The following is a 17,798-nucleotide window of genomic DNA, read 5'->3' as shown; positions in this document are numbered from 1 at the left end:
GTTTGGTGTCAAACATGTTCTTTTATTTCTATTCAGAACACAACTATAATCTTTATATTCATCTCGAGTTAACATACACAAAACACTCCTCTTAAACAAACTGAGGTGGGTTTCTCAGTGAGTGGCATAACTGAACAAGCACAGGCAGAACACGTGGAAGGCAGTGGTACACAAAGATTTGCTCAGACTTACAATTGTAAGCCTATTGCATAATCTTTGGTGCACAACCATGGGGCGCCGGCGCAGCTGCCTCAGCAATTTTGAATTCGTGCAGCCATACTACCACCACTGCCAGTATTGTAAGACTCGGTTCCTTGCACATGGCACAAGTGCCAGTATAAGGTTTGCCCACTTTTCAAAATCTGCTAGCACCCTGTTGCGGTGGCTCAACGGTTATGGTGCTCGGCTGCTGACCCAAAGTATGGGGTTCAATCCCGCTTTGGGACCTTAAACCCCCATAAACCAAAACCATCCAAATCTGCTAGCAAGTTTCATAATTCCGCATCAACGTGTTGTTGGTGCACACATACACACACAAGGCAAATTATCCCTTAAGTCACAAAAACATGAGACCCAACACTTCAGTGGGTGTGTTCTAACAATATAAATAATGCCACTGAAACAACAGCAAAATGACAAGTTTATAACCTGAGGGGAAAAAAATGCAACGATGAAGTAGTAGCACACCCTTCCTTCCAAACAAGAAAAGTGTTGCACTAGGAGCAGAGAGTTCGCGAGATGTCCGCAGTGCAGAGACACAAGATGCGCAGTCTTAGTTGTGATCCTTGGGGCAGCAGATGCACACATACACTCACACTGGTGGCGAAGGTGCTCCCGGTGGCAGCCTTGCGACTAGCAATCACAGACACAGGCAACATGCGATGTGATGACTTCGGGGTTGGGTGTGAAAGTGGCGGTGGCTTGTTGTGAAGCAGACACAAGGTCACAACAAAATAGTAAGCACTGTCTCTCAAAGGAACAAACAAACAAAACATCAAGTACGGCAGTTCTCGGAACAACAACTGCCATTATGCAGTACATTTCACAAAAAAGTTCATCGCGTCTGATTATCACAACTCAAAAAATTAAGTAAGAGGTACTGCAATCCTGGCCACATATAACAACCATCCAATGACCAGAGAAATGGATCTGCACAGACAGCACTTGCAGCAACTTGAGTATTTTTCTAGCGGGCATATTTTTTACCCCACGAGTGCTCACAGACAGACAAGGTCAGTGTGCAATTGAACAAAGCACCAACGTTGCGACAAGGAAGATATAAGATCATGCTATAAACAACAAAGTGTGGTAAGTCCGATTGATGAAAGCATGATACTCGTGTCACTACAAGCACTGTATATCACAACACATGCAAACACTTTGCTACCACAAAATGAAGCCAGTGTAACGTTATTTTGTACTTAAGTTTCTACACTTGTTCCGGAACATGTCCTGTCCAGAAAAGTAAGCATTCTATTCTAGATGGCTAGAGAGACGTTTAACAAAAATTAAAGAGGCAACAGAAGGAAACACTCAAAATGTATGTTCACAACAGCCAGACAAAAGACATTAAACACTGCTAACGGGCATAAATGGCTGGACTGCTTATGTTGCTCCAAGTGCTGTCTGGACAATCCTTAACTTGACACACAAAAATGTCTCTCATGACAACAAAAAAACAAACAAAACTAGTTATGCAAGAGAAAAGTGTACATAATTCCAAAAAAAGGAGCACGTGTGAGCTGTCAGCTGTACACCACGACTCAAGGAGTGCTTTGCCTTGCCCCCATTCCAAGTAACTGCCGACATGTGAAAACACTGCAGTCAAAGTTCTAAGGGCACGGAAGCATGATGGAAGCATGATAACCTATGCATAACCACTGCTGCCAATCAAGCTGCCAATCAAGCTGCACGTGTACAGATGCTATTTCAGAATTTCATTTTTAGATGCTAGCACTGAGCTTGCACTGAATAAAACTAGTGCTGTTTTTCCTAAGGTCTTCCAACATGGAGCCCATTCAAGAGCTCCAGTAAGCACCCGCAAAATGTTAGTTTGGAAAGAGGTTAGAAGTCTACACTGCTACTTAAATCTGCAGCCTGCCTGCCAGAGTTACGCTGAAGACAGCAAATCCAGAACCAAAATTTCTCACTTTTGAATCCATGTGGCCCCAAAGCTTACAAACGCCTCCCCTATGCATAATGTTCATACAAAGTTCATGCACAAGTTGAATGTACTATTGCAATGTGTAACAAACATGCGTCACATCTCCAGCAGTGGCAACAGTCGTCTCTTTCCACTGTATTTATGCATAAAAAAAGAGTCCACAGCAGTAATGAGAGATGGAAGTGCAGACGTAGACTACCCTGGTATGTGAAAGTGGCTCTAATACAACTTCACTTGTCGCAAATATGGGTGCTGGGATGAAACACCAGGAGTACTCTAAATCAACATTCCAAAAAACCCAACAGCCCTTTCTCGCCATTCTGTGTAAAGTTTTCTTCCTCAAGAAAACGAGCAAAATGCACTTGACATTAGAGCCATTCAGTCACCCCATGCTTCAATCTCGTGGTGTACCCAATTTCACATACAGTGTGATGGCAGGACTGCTAACGGCAGGAAAGCATGACTATTTAATCACCCGCGCAAACAAAGCAAGCAGAGCAGCAGCACCTGGAACAGTTTATGGTGGTTTCCAGCTAAGCTTAAGCTTGAAGGTTTAGATGCAAGTAAATTCTCTGGACCGTAATGTTGGACTACGCATACTTCAGCATAAAGAGCAAGAGGACCAAGCTGTAGAGGCTGCGGGAGTGTGGTGGTGTAAACAGACAGACCAGCTAAACACGAGTGTCACTTGTGGGGGGAGACAGTCTACTTCATGCACTCTGGCCAGTACTGGATGTAGTAGCGCTTTGTGGTGCCTTCGAACAGCCTGTCCAGCCAGTTGGGCAGGCCGTCCAGCAAGTGCTCCTCAAACAGAATGCTGCCGTACATGTCCGAGTCAGTCTCCTCCGACCGTGCGAGTAGCCGCCCCGATTCCACGTCGCTCGTTTCGGAGCCGCTGCTCGAGTCTTCGAGTCCGACAAAGTCTCCAGCACTCTCTTTCTTCTGCACAGTGAGAACAGAACAGAGTTAAAAAAGAAGGCAGAATGTTCACACTAATCCCAATGAATCAAGCTCATTCAAAGCCCTGCAGCCTTGCAGCATGGTGTGCTTATGCCATGTCGACAAACTGTAATTTTCCCAGAAGCACTGGCATCCTTCAAATGCTTTACTTGCATTTTGAGCGACTTTCAATATTTTAGCCTTTCTTAAACACACATTTTAGACCTTATCTTTTATGATAAGGTCTTTTGTGATAATGACTAACACCATTTTGCATTTGATGCAACATGGCCTCAGATGCCACAATTCCATTATGACCCAAATACTATTACTATACTAATTAAAATCTCAATGATAAGAATTGCATGGGGTTGCAAAAAAATATGCACCACCTGAATTTCATATAATCCAAACTTAACAAAAATTTGCATGCTGGAGCATGGGAAATGCATTCACAGCGGCCTGTTTACGGCTGACGGGATTTATTTATGGCCACATAGCTACAGCACACTACTCGTAGTGCGTACAGTGCGACTGGTGATCACGACACTGCCTATGTGTGGGCCATGCATTGCTACTCATTGCTCACGATGCGTACCGCAGAACTTGTGATCACGGCATTGGCAATATACAGGCAGCGCTTAGTGCTTGAGGCTGCAGTTGTGGCTCATCATTTATGTCATCCGCAGTGGCACAGGAGAGTGTTCGAACGTCCAAAGTTCTGCACATTGTACACAGTGTGCTTTGGCCAGTGAATTTTACGTATTCGTACCGTCCTGAAATTCATATCGACCGTGTTTGTATCTTCACTATTCTAATTATAACTACTATTGCTTACCAAAAAATGCAGGCTGCATGAAGCTTCTTTTCTGCACTGGGAATCATGTAAGGCAATCTCCGAGACATTCCTGAAGAAGTAATACTTAGTACAACCAGTGCAGAATGAGGTAAATCAGGCACTGTGGTGTACATGGCAACTGCTGTATGTACTATTTCACTGTTGCCTAACTTCCTGTCAGCTGTTCATTTTTTATCCCTTGCATTCTTCCCCAGTGATTGAGTGAAAGAAGCTGCCACTTTTCGTTATCTTTCACCCAACCCTGATGTTATTGCTTTTTGCTGTTTTCTCAAACAGCTTTAATTCATGCCTTGGTAAGAGAACATAATCGGTAGGTAAGGCAGAACCTTGTGGATACATTTTTTTAAAACCAGGAGAAATGAGTGCATTATCAGGGAAAGTGTTATTTTTAAAACTAATAAGATATTGAAAAACGTGATAAGAATGAAGCACAAGCGCACTTATTGACACTCTTACTTAATAACAGACTGGTCAGTACTTTTGGGCATAAGGCATGAAGAGTTTTCCTTGGCATAGCACTTTTTGTACACTTCTGTTTGCATTTTCGCAGTCGTTAGCACAAAAGAAACATCACAAAATGTCCAGTTCGGCGACAGCAAGGGGAAAGTACCAGTTAAATCTCGATTTGTCAGCATTATCATTTTCAAATGCTTGGCCCTATTAACGTCATCATTTCAGAAAAAACATTCTTACAGGTGATGGTCAGAATTTGTTGAATAATGAATGTGCTTTCCAGGAAATCATACTATCCAGGAATGAATTAACCAGAAGAAAAAATGCCAGTCGATTTGGATAATTAGGCCAAATGCGGATAAGTGCGCTAGCATGATGTGTTTTGGGTGCTGTGCTCTGTCTGCTAGGTCAAGGTGGCAAGCCACCCGGTGGGCAGCTGAGTGGTGGCACAGTGGCACAAGGCAGGTGCTATGGCAGGTGTTGCCATTGCTGGAACTTAGGTTGCTTGGGTTGGGTTGTAACCCAGGTTGCTCTTCACGAGCAACCTGACACGGTGGGTAGGTTGCCCACCACCCGGTGGGCAGGGAAGCAGCCTGCCACAAAACTGGGTTCAGACAAACTGACAAACACTCAACGCCCAAATACGGGGAATGGCCACTATAAGTGCTAGCGACCTTTATGGGTCATTCCTACTGTTGACAATTTTGAGTCTGTAAACCAGGAACAAGGTTCTACTAGTATCTGATGCAAACAACCACTCGAGGAATTTATTCTGAAACCTCAGTCGAAGATGCTGCATCACTCAGGGATACTTACAGGCATGAATGCTTTTCCCACATTCAAGCATTCGTCCTCGAATTTCACATACAAGCAACATTTGGCAGTTGCCAATCTGCCGGTCTTCTTCAGTTGCCAATTGGTTTAACTGTGTGTCTGTTGTTACTCCAAAAGGACATTCTTTTGACCAAGTTCACCACCCCCAACATCCCTAACACACCCTGCTGTCATCACGTGATCAGAATGCTAACGCGCTTTCAAAAGGAGGAGAGGTGTGTAAAAAAGCCACTTGCCTTCTTGATCACTGCTGGCTCTAGGTGCTTGGCGTGGTAGACGCAAAAGTACTTGCGATGCCCATTAAGGGATAACACGGTACCGATGCAATTTTTTGGGTTGATGTTGAGCGGCCGTCGAACAGCCAGAGTCTGAGCGAGGATCTTGCGGTACCACTCCAAATTCTTCTCCAGCAGGAGCATGGCAAACATGAGAGTCTTGTTCCTAACATATGGAAAAACATTCAGCACGATGACAGGAGGCAGCATGAGCATCCAGTAATAAAATAAGTAGCCACCAGTAAACACTCTCTGACATTTCAGTAGGGTATGCATCGCACACTAAGCAAACCAGAAAAGAAAACCTGCTCACTTTCAGATAAGGTGTTCATAACACCAGTTATCAGTGCTGTTAGCTCTGATGAGTGCAACATAAACAAGCATGTCACCATGCGAAGAAACGAGCGGCATTGCAGACTAAAAGGTGCCAGCAACAGCAGCACATGCCTATGGCAAGTAGTCCTATGAAGCCAAGTTTTCAAAGTTCAAGCAGATAAAAAGACAGGACAGTTACCACTGTGTAACATGAGATTCAGGACAGCTGTTAAAGGCATTTAGTGACAAAGTAGGCGGAAAAGAGGCACTCCTTTGTCTACCAACAAAACAGACGGCACACTGATGCAGTCCTTCCTCCCCGACCTGTGAATCGTTGGTACCCTAATTTCCCTTGCAATTAAAATATTGCTCTTTATGATAATTTTTTTTTTTTTTTTCACAAGCAGGCGGACGTGTTCTACTAATGACAATGAGTGAAGAAGGGTGCCCCCACAAGTGTTCGTTGAGGCACTTCCCCGATTGGCTCTATGTCGGACCTGACAGTTCCAGGAGGGAGGGACTGAGTTGAACTCTAGCTCTGATGCCAACAATGTGCTACTGGGAGTTTTTTTTGGTTTAGGTGGCTCTTCCATATAATCTTTTAAACACATAACTGCAGAGGTAAAAACCTTCCTAAAGCAGAACAAGCAAGGTTACTGACATCAAATTTCATGGTAACTCCCCCAGGTTGCAAGACGCGCCGCTGACTGCTTGCCTTAGCCATACATCAATGTCTATTATGCTTATTTGTTAAGTGTATGCCTGTTCCTGTTATGTGTTTCGCTCATCAGTATAACTAGCATAACTGAATGGCTCATCTGAAAGTGAGCACTTCTACCCTAATTCTTTGTCCCTGTGCAGCACCACATGATTAATGATTATCCTCAAAAGGTCACAACAGGTTTTGCAAAAAGGCATTATGGAAATTTCAGACATCCTAACCAACATGTCCATAAACAAAATGATAGGTGCAACGTGCGACCAGCCACTGCAACTCGGAATTGGTGGATGAAAAGGGAGCAAGAGATTACAGCTTCTTTTGCATAGTGTTCTTGTTCTAAAAGCTGTCGCGGTCATATCTACAAATTTTGAAAGGCAGCTGATCTGACATTATTAAAGTACGATGCCTAGTGACTAGCTGAACAACTACGAGAACTTAGTTCCATGTACTCATACACACTGAATGCAGTCCGTACGATATTCAGTTCCTACACCAGCCAATTCTCGATGCGCGATGCTGCCTGCAATGGCAGTACTCACTTGCGGTATGGAAACACAGCCCGGAAGAACTGTGGCAGCAGCTTGGGCTTGGACTCTTGGTCAACCAGTAAGACAACGGTCCGACAGCCCGGTTTCAGAAGTCTTACAAGCCCATTGTAGGTTTCTCCTCTAAGCTCATGGATCGTCAGCTTGCACTCGGGCCTGCAAGCAAATGACAAGAATCCAGAGAATTTGCTCAGTTTGGCTAGACCGTGAGGTAGCCATGCATGTAAGTGAAGGAAAAAATGCCCCCAGTGCGCAGTCAACACAGGCAATCATGAACCTGTGGGTGCATGTCAGGACTTCCTGGCACATTAGTCATACGCAGGAGAACAAAGGTTAAAATAATAAGATATGCATGACCAAAAAAAAAAAAATTTTAATGGCGCTCTAGCACTGTTTGTTTTTGCTTCACATCAAAGGATCCCAACAGTAATTTAGTCCCGTGATACCAAGGGTCGTAAGAAAAATTTTACTGCTTCAAAGGTAAAAAAAGAGAAAAAAAATACTTCAAATCTCACAGCATCTGGTGACAAAGGCCATAAGTAGAACAAAAAGCTGCCTAACAATCCCGTGACACCTTCGATTCCTGATCTCGCAGTGCAAGAATAGCAATAAGGACAGCATCTGGCCACGGGAGGCAAAACGCCGATGAGAACAAGGCTCTTCTCTTGTACCTCTCAGAGCGGTTATTCAGCAGGCACATTCCCCCATTCGACAGTTGCAAGCATTTCCTGTGCAGCAGAGCTGAGAGACTCACTTCGGCTTAGCTGCTGAAGGAGGCACCCTTCCTTCTCGTCTGTAGCGCTCCTGGATGCTTTTTTCTTCCATTTGCCTGAAGAGACAAAATTACAACGAAAATGCAATCAAAAATCCATAATTCATCACAACTGTGCAAGAAAGCAGCCAGAGAAATGCCACGAAGGCAGTAAGTAATGTACCACTGTCAAGAAATAAAAAGTGGGGTGTGAGCAGCCCTCTGTGCCCTGATGAAGCAATACCATATTTAGTCCTGTAATGCACCCATACCTTTTCCAGAAGGTTGACGTCACTTTGAGGGGAGCGATCGTTACGCTGAGACAAAAACATTTTAACACATTTTTTGTGAAAATCAACATTTTATACGATGCATCTGCCCACCTGTCCGTCAGTCCATCCATCAACAACGAAAGAATATGGTCAGCCATGCTCATCATGTCGCCACTGTTTAGTATCGTTTGCTTCAAAAGGTGTTTGCTGTATCATGGCAAGATCTGATAATTTTGTGACATTTTGACAGTCAGCGGTGCCGACCAATCGCAGCGAGATAAAGCAAACATGCTTAACGCTGGCCCTGAAGGTCTGGTGCACGCTTTTTACACAAGGCCAAGAAAACTCGCACGGTAGTTACATGTGTGTAATGCAAATGTTTAAGCATTAGCTGTGATGTGAGAGGGGTTATATATTTTCACTCCTGACCTCGAGCTAGACAAATTACTGCGGGTCTGAAGGTTCTGCTTCCTCCATTACACGTCAGTGTAGAGGATGTTTTATAGCGTTTTGGTTTAAACTACTATGCTCCTCTCTGATGCTCAAGCAGTCGCCAGCTTTCTAAGCGTACAGCGGCGCACAGCAGCATGCTGAGCAAGCCACCACTGCCAACATGCCGTGATGTTCTTGGTGCGCAGCATTTTGGCATGCTGCCAATGTCAGGACTGCGGACGGCACCAAACTGAGGAACACGCTAAGATAAGGTAATGCTAAAAAAAAAGTAAAACTATGAAAGTAGGGGGTGGGTTCTTTACGCAAGTAAATACTGTAGTATACCTCCACAGCTTTAGGCTCACAGCGCTTCACGTGTCCTCAAATACCAGCACTCTTTTTAACCACTTCTAAACACATGAGCACACCGAAAACAATACAATATAACGTATTTACCTGAACGTAACGCGTCCATTATTTAAATGCGAAGGTCAATTTTGCGGGCGCAAAACGGGGAAAAAAGTTACACGATTTTAATGCGAGGGTCAAATATGCAGGAATGTAAAGAAAAAAATTACACAGGAATGTAAGGTGAGTCTATAGAAACAGGAGTGTATGAAAGATGAGTAGAAATTTACGAACAAAGGTACCTCAATAAATGGCTTCCACATGCCCTTTTTGTTTCAAGTGAGCCACACAGAAGATAAGGCCAATACGAAGATAAGCATGGAGACCCGCCATGCCGTCACCGCATCGACCATGCGCTTTAGACGCGTCACCATGAACACGAAACTTCTCCCAGTCGCCAAACCGAGTGGCAAGTCATGCCTCCCAAACATCGGTGGTCGTTTTTGGAAACATTTCAGGAAATACGAGCCGTCGTTTTGCACAGAGCCATCAGGAAATTGCACGATCTCGATGTTGCAGAAAAGTGTGTCAGATAGCGATAGCAAAGAAAGTTGCGAGAGCATCGGCAAGCTTTCCATGCTCCCGAAGCGAATTACTGCCATTAGCGTGCGGCATCAGTGGTGCAGCAAACCTTGAGGGAGTCTGCCGAACTTTCAGAGAAAGAAACGGAGGCCTTTTGACGACTTCAAGTCACTTGTTTTCTATTGAGATTCCTCGCGACAATGCATGAAATCCACGCTTGCTACGCAAGTGCGGTGCCTCCAGCAAGGAGTTTCTCACTACTTGGCCACTGCTCTAATGTGTGTTGATCGGCATTTGTGGCTCAGAGGTTCTATTGATCGACTAATGCGGCATTCCAACTTTTTTTTTCTTTTCATTTACCGAATTGAGGGCCGACCTACACAACCCATCAACCAATGTGTGAATGAATGAATACAGCATATTGCCTTTTGTCTGTGCGTAATATTCGAATATAATGTGAGGAATGACTTTTCACTTCAATTTTTGGTAAAAAAAAAGTCGCATTACATTTCAAGTAAATACGGCAATCCAGAAAGTAATACGGAGGAATGCGTGCTGTTCATTTTCTGAAAAAAAAAAAAAAAAAAAATGTTTCTTGGTAGCAGGTGAAGGTACCAGTTGCGAACACTTAATTGGAATTTTCGAAAACTTTTCATCAAAATCTTCCCACAGGAAACCATAGGGTGCAGCCCTTAAAAGCGTCCCCTGCAATGAAACCCTGAGTGCCATTTGGCAGGACATGCCAGTGGCATGGAGGAGGTAAAGACACTCACACTAGGTAGGACATGAAGTAGCCAACCAGCACGATGAAGCCGAAGGAGAGCGCCACTGAGAGGGCGGGCAGGACTTCATAGCGTGTCAGGTGGTCCCGCAGAGCGTCCCCCATGAGCACCAGACGGCGCAGGATGCGTCCCAGGAGGCCTCGGGCATGCTCGTCTACCAGGACACCTAGGCGCGCATCATGCGGCAGGGCCTCTGACGAGTGCAGGAGCCGCGACAGGGCATTCTCGAGCTCCTGCTTGCTCTCGTTCAGCTGTGCATGCATGCCCCAGCACATGTTGTTTCAGTTCTTGAACAGCCAAACTCGCTGCCGTTAGGTTAACCAAAAACACAAATATTTCCACAGGCAAATGAGCATCAAAAGCAATCTTATGAACCAAAAACAAGCAGCCCAAACGTGAAAGGCACACTGTACTAGTATTCCATCTCCAAAGGCATCCAAGAACTCGACATCCAAATAAAAGTTAGCAGCAGTATTGGCTTGGCATGCACCATGTTTTAATTTCCTCAAAGGCGAAATGAAACAATGAAGTTTTTCTTTGGTCTCTCTCTGCGTCTGTCTGTCTCTCTGTCAGTCTGAGTGCGTGTGTGCATGCTAACACTTGATCATACCCATTGAAGATGGCGTCTTCACGCAACCTGGCAAGTGGCGGTAAAATAATGATTGGTCGTGCGAGGTTGGTGGGGAAGAGCAACCTGGATCACACATTAGACGTTTTTAGCATACCGGAGATGTACTAGCGGAGATGTATACTAGTTTTACGCACGGGAGCTATGCATGCGCAGTGGCATTGTTGGGTTCAGGCAGAACCATTGTGCGCGTGCTGCTGGCGTCTGGTAACCCGGTATATGTCTCCGCAAATACGTCTCCTGTATGCTAAAAAAGTCTACTGTCCCACCAATGGCAGGCAATGCTGCACCACTTAACCCCTGCACCACTGCGCAGTGAGTGGTATGAGGACTCCCAGGGATCTATATGGGTAAAGTTAAGAATGACTTCATGCAGACAGTCAGTGCATCCGAATGCAACCTTTTGCGGCATTTAGAGGGGAGGAGGCCGTGGGGCGCGGTCCATAGTAGGGCAGTGACTGGCTTCATGAAGTCGGCGCGCAGATCAGAAGGGCTGTGGCGGCGTCGTGGCGGCGTCTATGTACATCCATGCAGAGGTAGAATTTCCAGTTGCGTGGCACCGGGTTATGTCACGCCGCAGCACGCGGTGACTGCGTTCTCGAAGTGAGTGGGCAGGCTTACGCCTTCTCACACATAAGCAGTCTTGAATGTCTCTGCCAACTTTTTTTTTTTTTTTTTCAAACACTCAGGATATGACAATTAGGGTCCCAGAAAACAAGTGTAATAGATTTTGGTGCATTTCAAATGTTCGGCTATGTGCTGGCAAATGTCCAATAAAGAGAAAACTTCCAAAATGAAAAACAGAAGCCCCTCTTCACTCAAATATGTGCTCATGTGTATCGGCTGCATTGTGTTAATGAATGCTTAGAAGTGCTTTACCATTTTTCAAAATGTATGTGAATCCCCTTGCGTTTTTTTTACCACCGCAAAACTTACACTGATCGCCTCTTTTTGAGAGTGCTGGAAGAGGAACGAAAATATGTAGCTTTGGCCATATTCACTAAATAGCAGCACAGGTTCTACAGGTAGCTGAGAAAGAGCTTTTATATGGCAAAAAAAACCTCCTTTCATGGTTGCCACACCTGTGATTACATCATCCAATATATGGGACAAATTTTCCTTCGAAAGATGCAGGATGAAAACTAGCACAGTTTGTACAGACCAATGCATCAATAATGCGATCCTATGATGTGGGCATGGTATGATGGTAGTGAAAATGGCACTTGAGGCCCCCACACTCAATAGACTTTTCTCACCCATTTCAGACAGACAAAAAAACATAAGCTAAACTAAGCTACGACTTCCTAGAACAGCCCAGAAATCTTGCTATTGTTTTTTTCATCAGCTTGACCTATTCCATTCAAATCCATGCTGAAATCCTAAGCAGGTAAGACCATAAACAAATGTGCAAATAAGCGGCTTGCTTTTTGTAGATGCATCGTCAGGTTTTAAGACTTCAAGAATGTAAGGGCTTTTGCTTAATGACTAAGTGGCAGTTCTTGCTTTTCCAGCGTTTATTTTATGCACAACTCCTCAGAATGAGCAGCCCTAAAGAAAACATAGAAAAGAAGAAATGAGACCCACAAACTCACCTTCTGGGGCTCATCAAGCCACGGAGCGTCAATCCACTGGTATTGGACTAAGTTCTGGTTCTTCCTCCACAAGATGACCATGTGAAGGATGGGGTCTTCAGGTGAATCGTCGCCCGAGCTCAGGGTATTCACAAATTCTTTCTGCTTTTCCTTGTATACAAACATAAACCTGTGAGCCACAAAAAAAAAAAAAAGAGCACCAGCATTGGTAGCTTGTTCCTGGGACAACATGAGCTAGTCTTTTCCATGTATCCTCATTAAGTATTATTAAGCCAAAGCTGCTCTAAGGATAAGGCAGACATTCTTTTGCTAAGCAGAGCAGCAGAGCTGCTGCCATGGCAGATATTGCCATGATGACAAAAAAAAAAAAAAAAAAACTACTGTTCAGTCCAATAACGCTAGCATGCAACCCGCCAATAGTATTTAGTCTTATTTCGATTTCCTTCATTCTACCGTCAATATGCCACATATTGTGAGGTGCACAAAAGATCCTCGGAGGATTTGTGAACATGGTGCGTTGACAGCGGTGCGTCGAACAGAGGAGCGCTGCGCGTGACAGTCCAGCGTTGAGCGTGTGCACGTGCGAAGGGTGTGTGCTAGGCGACGGCGACAAAGAGCGTGGCGAGCACGAGGAGCGGAGAGCTGACGTGTCAGAAAACCGAGTTGTAAAGGAAGACAGCGCAGCGGAGCTCGGGTCATTCAAGCGTGGAGATGGCAGCCGTCGGACGTGGGGTCCGTGCTGCCGTGATCTCCCTTGGATCACCGAAGCAAGCCTCCTGCGTTCCTTGCAAGTGTGGAGGTGGCAGCCGATGGACTGGGGGCCCGTGCTGTCGAAAGGCACTCTTGAATAGTCTGCTTTAAGCCTCTGGCGTTTTGTGACGCCGTCGACAGGACATGGCTACATTTTTTCTGTTGCTGCCAAGTTCTTCGGGATCTTGACAGGAGACCACCGGTGTCTTCCTGTGTTCCTCTCCGCTCCTACCACCACCTGGCTCCCTTCCGCTGCTTTCTTCGACGTAATGCCAGCGACGCGCCGCACTACAACCACCTGCGTTCGCCCTGGTGAACTCTTTCTATTTATTCTGTAGTGTTGTACACGTGTTGAGTGTGTGTTTTTCTTGTTTTCGTGTCAGTTTCTTATTGGCCCCTTTTCCTCTAAATTATAAATACGGCTTCATTTTGTTTCCTTTGATCTCTTTGTCCTCTTGTTCGAATCTGCACTCGATAGCACTTCCTTTCGGAAAGTTGGAGAAGCGTTACCAATTATCGCGACAAACATACTCGCGTTATGAACCCGCTCTCGTAAGGAGCCCACCCCCCACTTCAGTCGTTGAGAATTTATTTTTTTTAAACCGTTAGCTTTTCACAGCGTGTCTGTGCACCAAGATGCTGTGCACTGTTTGTTTGGAGTGTTTTTTTATCTTTTGACGAGAGCCCCTGCAAGGGTGGTGGCACGCTTGGCGAACTTGGCAGACCACCAAGGCACTGTGTGCCCTTGATAGAAGCACCGGCAACACCAATGTATGAAAGCCAGCGAGAACTTCAGCACTGGGGAGGAGCGTAGCAGTTTAAACCAGAACACTATAAAACATCCTCTATACTGAAATGCTATAAAGGAAGCAAAACCTTTTCAGACTCCCAAGCAATTTGGAGAGCTCAAGATCGGGAGCGAAAATGCCTCATCATACATGCCTCACCTACACGCTCATAACCGTGCTGCGAGTTTTTTAAATCTCGCAAAAAAACGCGCACCTGACATTCAGGGCCAGTTTTTGGCATGTTTGCTTTATCTCGCCACAAATGGCCGGCTCCACGATACAGCAAACGTTTTTTGAAGTGAACGACACTAAACACCAGTGACACAAATGTGTCTGACGACGTGCTTTTGTTGATGGTGGATAGACGGATGGGCGAACAGACATACGACATGAAATTTCGACTCACAAAAAAATCTGTTCAAACTTTTTTCCCCCTGCGTAATAAACCCTCCCCCAAATTGATGTCAACTTTTCTGGAAAAAAGCGGAGTCATTTAGGCTAGTAATACAGCACACACATATAAAAGATTTCCGCCTTAATTTAAGCCCTACAATTCATCAATACTCCCTTTAGTTCGAGTGACGATTTTGTCTTTCGGTTTATTCAGTGAATGAGCCACTCACCTGCCCAATACTCGCCAGCTTGTGCATCTAAAGAGGTCTTCTAGATGAACTAGCAACAACAAGCTGTTCACACAAGCAGCAACATGGTTAATTGGGCCAACGTTCTGCTGCCAATCAAACTGCTGTTCCGACACCAAAAAGACTTTGCACCACAGAAAAATACCCTTCCAGGAAGTGTATTTAATTCTGTTCAGAAACCATAAGCAGCTGAAATTTAGATGACTTTGGCGCAGGCTCCGGGTTAATCAACCATCAGCTTCCTTTTTAACCACAGCTTCAGAAGCAAACGCAAGTAAGAAAAGGAAAGAAGGGTTTTGCGAATATTCGAACATTTCCAACATCGAACCAAATAATACGGTATTCAATTCAGACTTCAGAGAGAATAGCAATATTTGAAAAACTCAAACATTTTCAAAGCATTTCGAAGTTCGAGAACTGCTGAAAGTAACCTGCTGAAAGGAGCAGTCGATGGTATTATGTACGCTCCGATACTTCCGTGCGATCGCGATTGTGCATACAGTGCAGCGGCCGCGTCCAAAAACTCGGCCTTCGATGGCTGCATGGTTCGGTATGCCACCGAGGAGCATGCATAATGGGACAAAGCCCAGATGCGAAAGCAAGCACGTCACGGCTGGAAGTTGGAACTGTGCTGCACCCACCGCATGAAGGGCCCGAATTACGAAGATGACGAAAAAGATAAAAAATGCAGAACTACCAGCACGATCGAGGAGGGCGCATCGTCAGCTTGGCTTTCATATTTGTGATGTCACTGGACACCAATTTCGAAGCTGGCGATACCTTACTGTTTCAAACGTTGAAATTAGATGAGAGGTGAAACGCCAGTTACAGTAAAACCTCACTGATACGTTCCCTATTCATATGATTTCCTGGTTCATACGCTCAAAATCGCGGACATTGAAAATGTTCCTAGAGTTACACTATATTTCTTTGTACCTCATTCAACAGTTACATTTTCAAAATTAGGCGGTTCAGATCATACGTTTTTCCCGGATAATACTTTTTTTCCCACAACTTTTTAAAACGTTTCAACGAGGTTTTACTGTATTTTAAGTACTGCAGTGAGAAAGCCAGCACCGCAAAGCATTTTGATGCAGGTCCACGGTCTTCGCTTCGAAGAGCATCACCATTTTTTTGGCTTACGATCTTGGCATAGAGGTACGCCTCCCCTCGCTTCTCCGCTCCCTTTTCGTGTATTAATACTAAAGTACTCGCCTCAGAATAATACTTTGAACCTGCTCTCTCCAAGGATAGGTGCGTCCCGCACCTTTGTGCAGCGGTGCATAAGTGCGGAGGAAGAGGGCATGCTCGCCCAAGCCAAAAGCACGTCTCTCTCTGGAGCACCGCAATGCGCAATGTTGTGAGGTTACTCTATGAAAGGACCCACCATAAAAATCCCGAGTGCTGCGTCCTCTGAATGGTATACGACAATATGCTGTGTGCTGTGTTCCACTTCCGCCGTGTGCGCAGTGCCTTTACTGAGACTTTTAGACTTTTGCGCAACGGACAACTCTGGCCATAGCTTCCTGCGGCAGTAGCATGAACGTGTGATCACGAGTGTGCAGTGCAGTCACGTGACCACATGCTACGCAAATGAGGGTGGAGAATTGCGCCATCAAATGCAACGCATCCAAATTTTCGGCCATAGTTGTACACTGAACTCTATGAGATGCATGACTCGGTGCCGTGCAAGTATGGAGTATGAATCCTGTCTAAAGCTTCAGCGCCAGAAAAGTCTGTCAGCAACTTTTATATGCAAGATTATAGCAGCATGTAACGAATCGCACGGTAAGGGCTTGAGGTTATGATGCCTAGTGCCCTTCGACTTGCTGCTGATTGAACACTGCCTAACGCATGTCTGAAAGTATTTTTTCTGTTTAATTTTTGTTTCAGTTGTCTTAGTGAATTCTGCAAACCCTGTCTTTCGGCATATGCTATTCAGCTCTAATGAACTGCCTTCTTTTTTTTTTACAGCTACATTTCCAGTTGCAAACTATTCGCTTAATATTCACTTAGCTACGAAACTATTTGGACAAAATAAATATTCGCTTCATATCTGCTTCGAGCTGAAAACTCACTATTCTTACATGCCTAAAAAGAAGCCATGTTACCTGACGCGCTCTACTGGGAATCCCTTTTGTTGAATGTAGTCTCTTAGTTGGGCTCGATTTGGGTCATGCAGAGCAGTGTTTCCCGTAATGAGCACCACGCAGAGACGACGGCGTGTGCGGACCGCTTCAGGTGGGCAGAGCTCATCGAAAAGGAGCTGGGATGAGACTCGAGGCAAAATCAGGAACCTGCACAAGGAAGATGAGTTAGCTAAGCACATAATAGGCAAGCTATGAGCCCAACACCCAAGCACACATTTCTGCAGATAAAGTGGTCACATGACGACACTAGCACGACAGCTACACAGGTGAGAGCACAGACGACTGAACTCCTCAGCACCTTCTATATCCAGTGCAGGTGAACATTTAGCTCTGTGATTTTCCCAGTGTTCAAACAGTGCAATAACTAGTTATTAAAGGACAGGTTTTTCTTTTTCATCTTCCTGCTGATCATGAAAGCAAGACCGTCAAACAAGAAAACATAGGGATGTTAGAAAAGAAAACAGTGCTTTATGTTACATAGTGGGAAAAGAATGCAACACAGACACATTTATGAAGTAGCTACAGAAGACAAAAATCGCCAAACAAATTAGCAAGCAAGCAGGCAAGCAAGCAAAAGAGAGTGCAGAAGAGTTGGCACTGTTTCAAAACTGGCATATTTCATGTGTGCATTCATCTCTCGGCTGCCTTAGCTGCCAATAAAATACTAGTATGTCACAAATCGGTGTTGGTTTAAAAATAAAATGACTTCAAATAAATGGAACGAAGAACCTTGGAGACAATGCTGTAAGAGTTGCTGGTGCATGCTTGTAAAATATTGCAGCATGCATGGGGCCAACAATGTTTTTAATGAAAAGGACCTTCACACCTACCTATGAAATTTAGATTCCACAGCTCTGCCATTATGTTAACTTTTGGGTACAAAAATTATTAATGTCTTTTTTTTTCTTTCGCAAGGATAATCACCCAAAGTCCTACTGATTTCCGCATCAATAGTGCTTCAATATACATAAGAAAAA

At 44.7% G+C, this 17,798-nt stretch overlaps 1 protein-coding gene across 1 annotated transcript in view; it reads right to left on the bottom strand.

Annotated features, from left to right (window-relative positions):
• Position 1: 1 nt before the first annotated feature.
• l(3)80Fg (dnaJ homolog subfamily C member 16 l(3)80Fg) overlaps positions 2–17,798 on the bottom strand; it is a 30,598-nt gene continuing 12,801 nt past the window's right edge. Inside the window, exons 7-13 of the mRNA XM_077653056.1 lie at positions 16,783–16,968; positions 12,493–12,661; positions 10,264–10,523; positions 7,860–7,934; positions 7,100–7,261; positions 5,486–5,690; positions 2–3,106 (exon numbers count right to left, since the gene is read on the bottom strand). Of these exons, the coding sequence (XP_077509182.1) occupies positions 2,870–3,106; positions 5,486–5,690; positions 7,100–7,261; positions 7,860–7,934; positions 10,264–10,523; positions 12,493–12,661; positions 16,783–16,968 (1,294 nt within the window). The 3' untranslated portion in view covers positions 2–2,869. The remainder of the gene's footprint in view (positions 3,107–5,485; positions 5,691–7,099; positions 7,262–7,859; positions 7,935–10,263; positions 10,524–12,492; positions 12,662–16,782; positions 16,969–17,798) is intronic.

The sequence above is a fragment of the Amblyomma americanum genome, chromosome 2, assembly GCF_052857255.1.
Source record: "Amblyomma americanum isolate KBUSLIRL-KWMA chromosome 2, ASM5285725v1, whole genome shotgun sequence".
NCBI lineage: Eukaryota > Metazoa > Arthropoda > Arachnida > Ixodida > Ixodidae > Amblyomma > Amblyomma americanum.
This window is presented reverse-complemented; position numbering and strand designations above follow the sequence as displayed.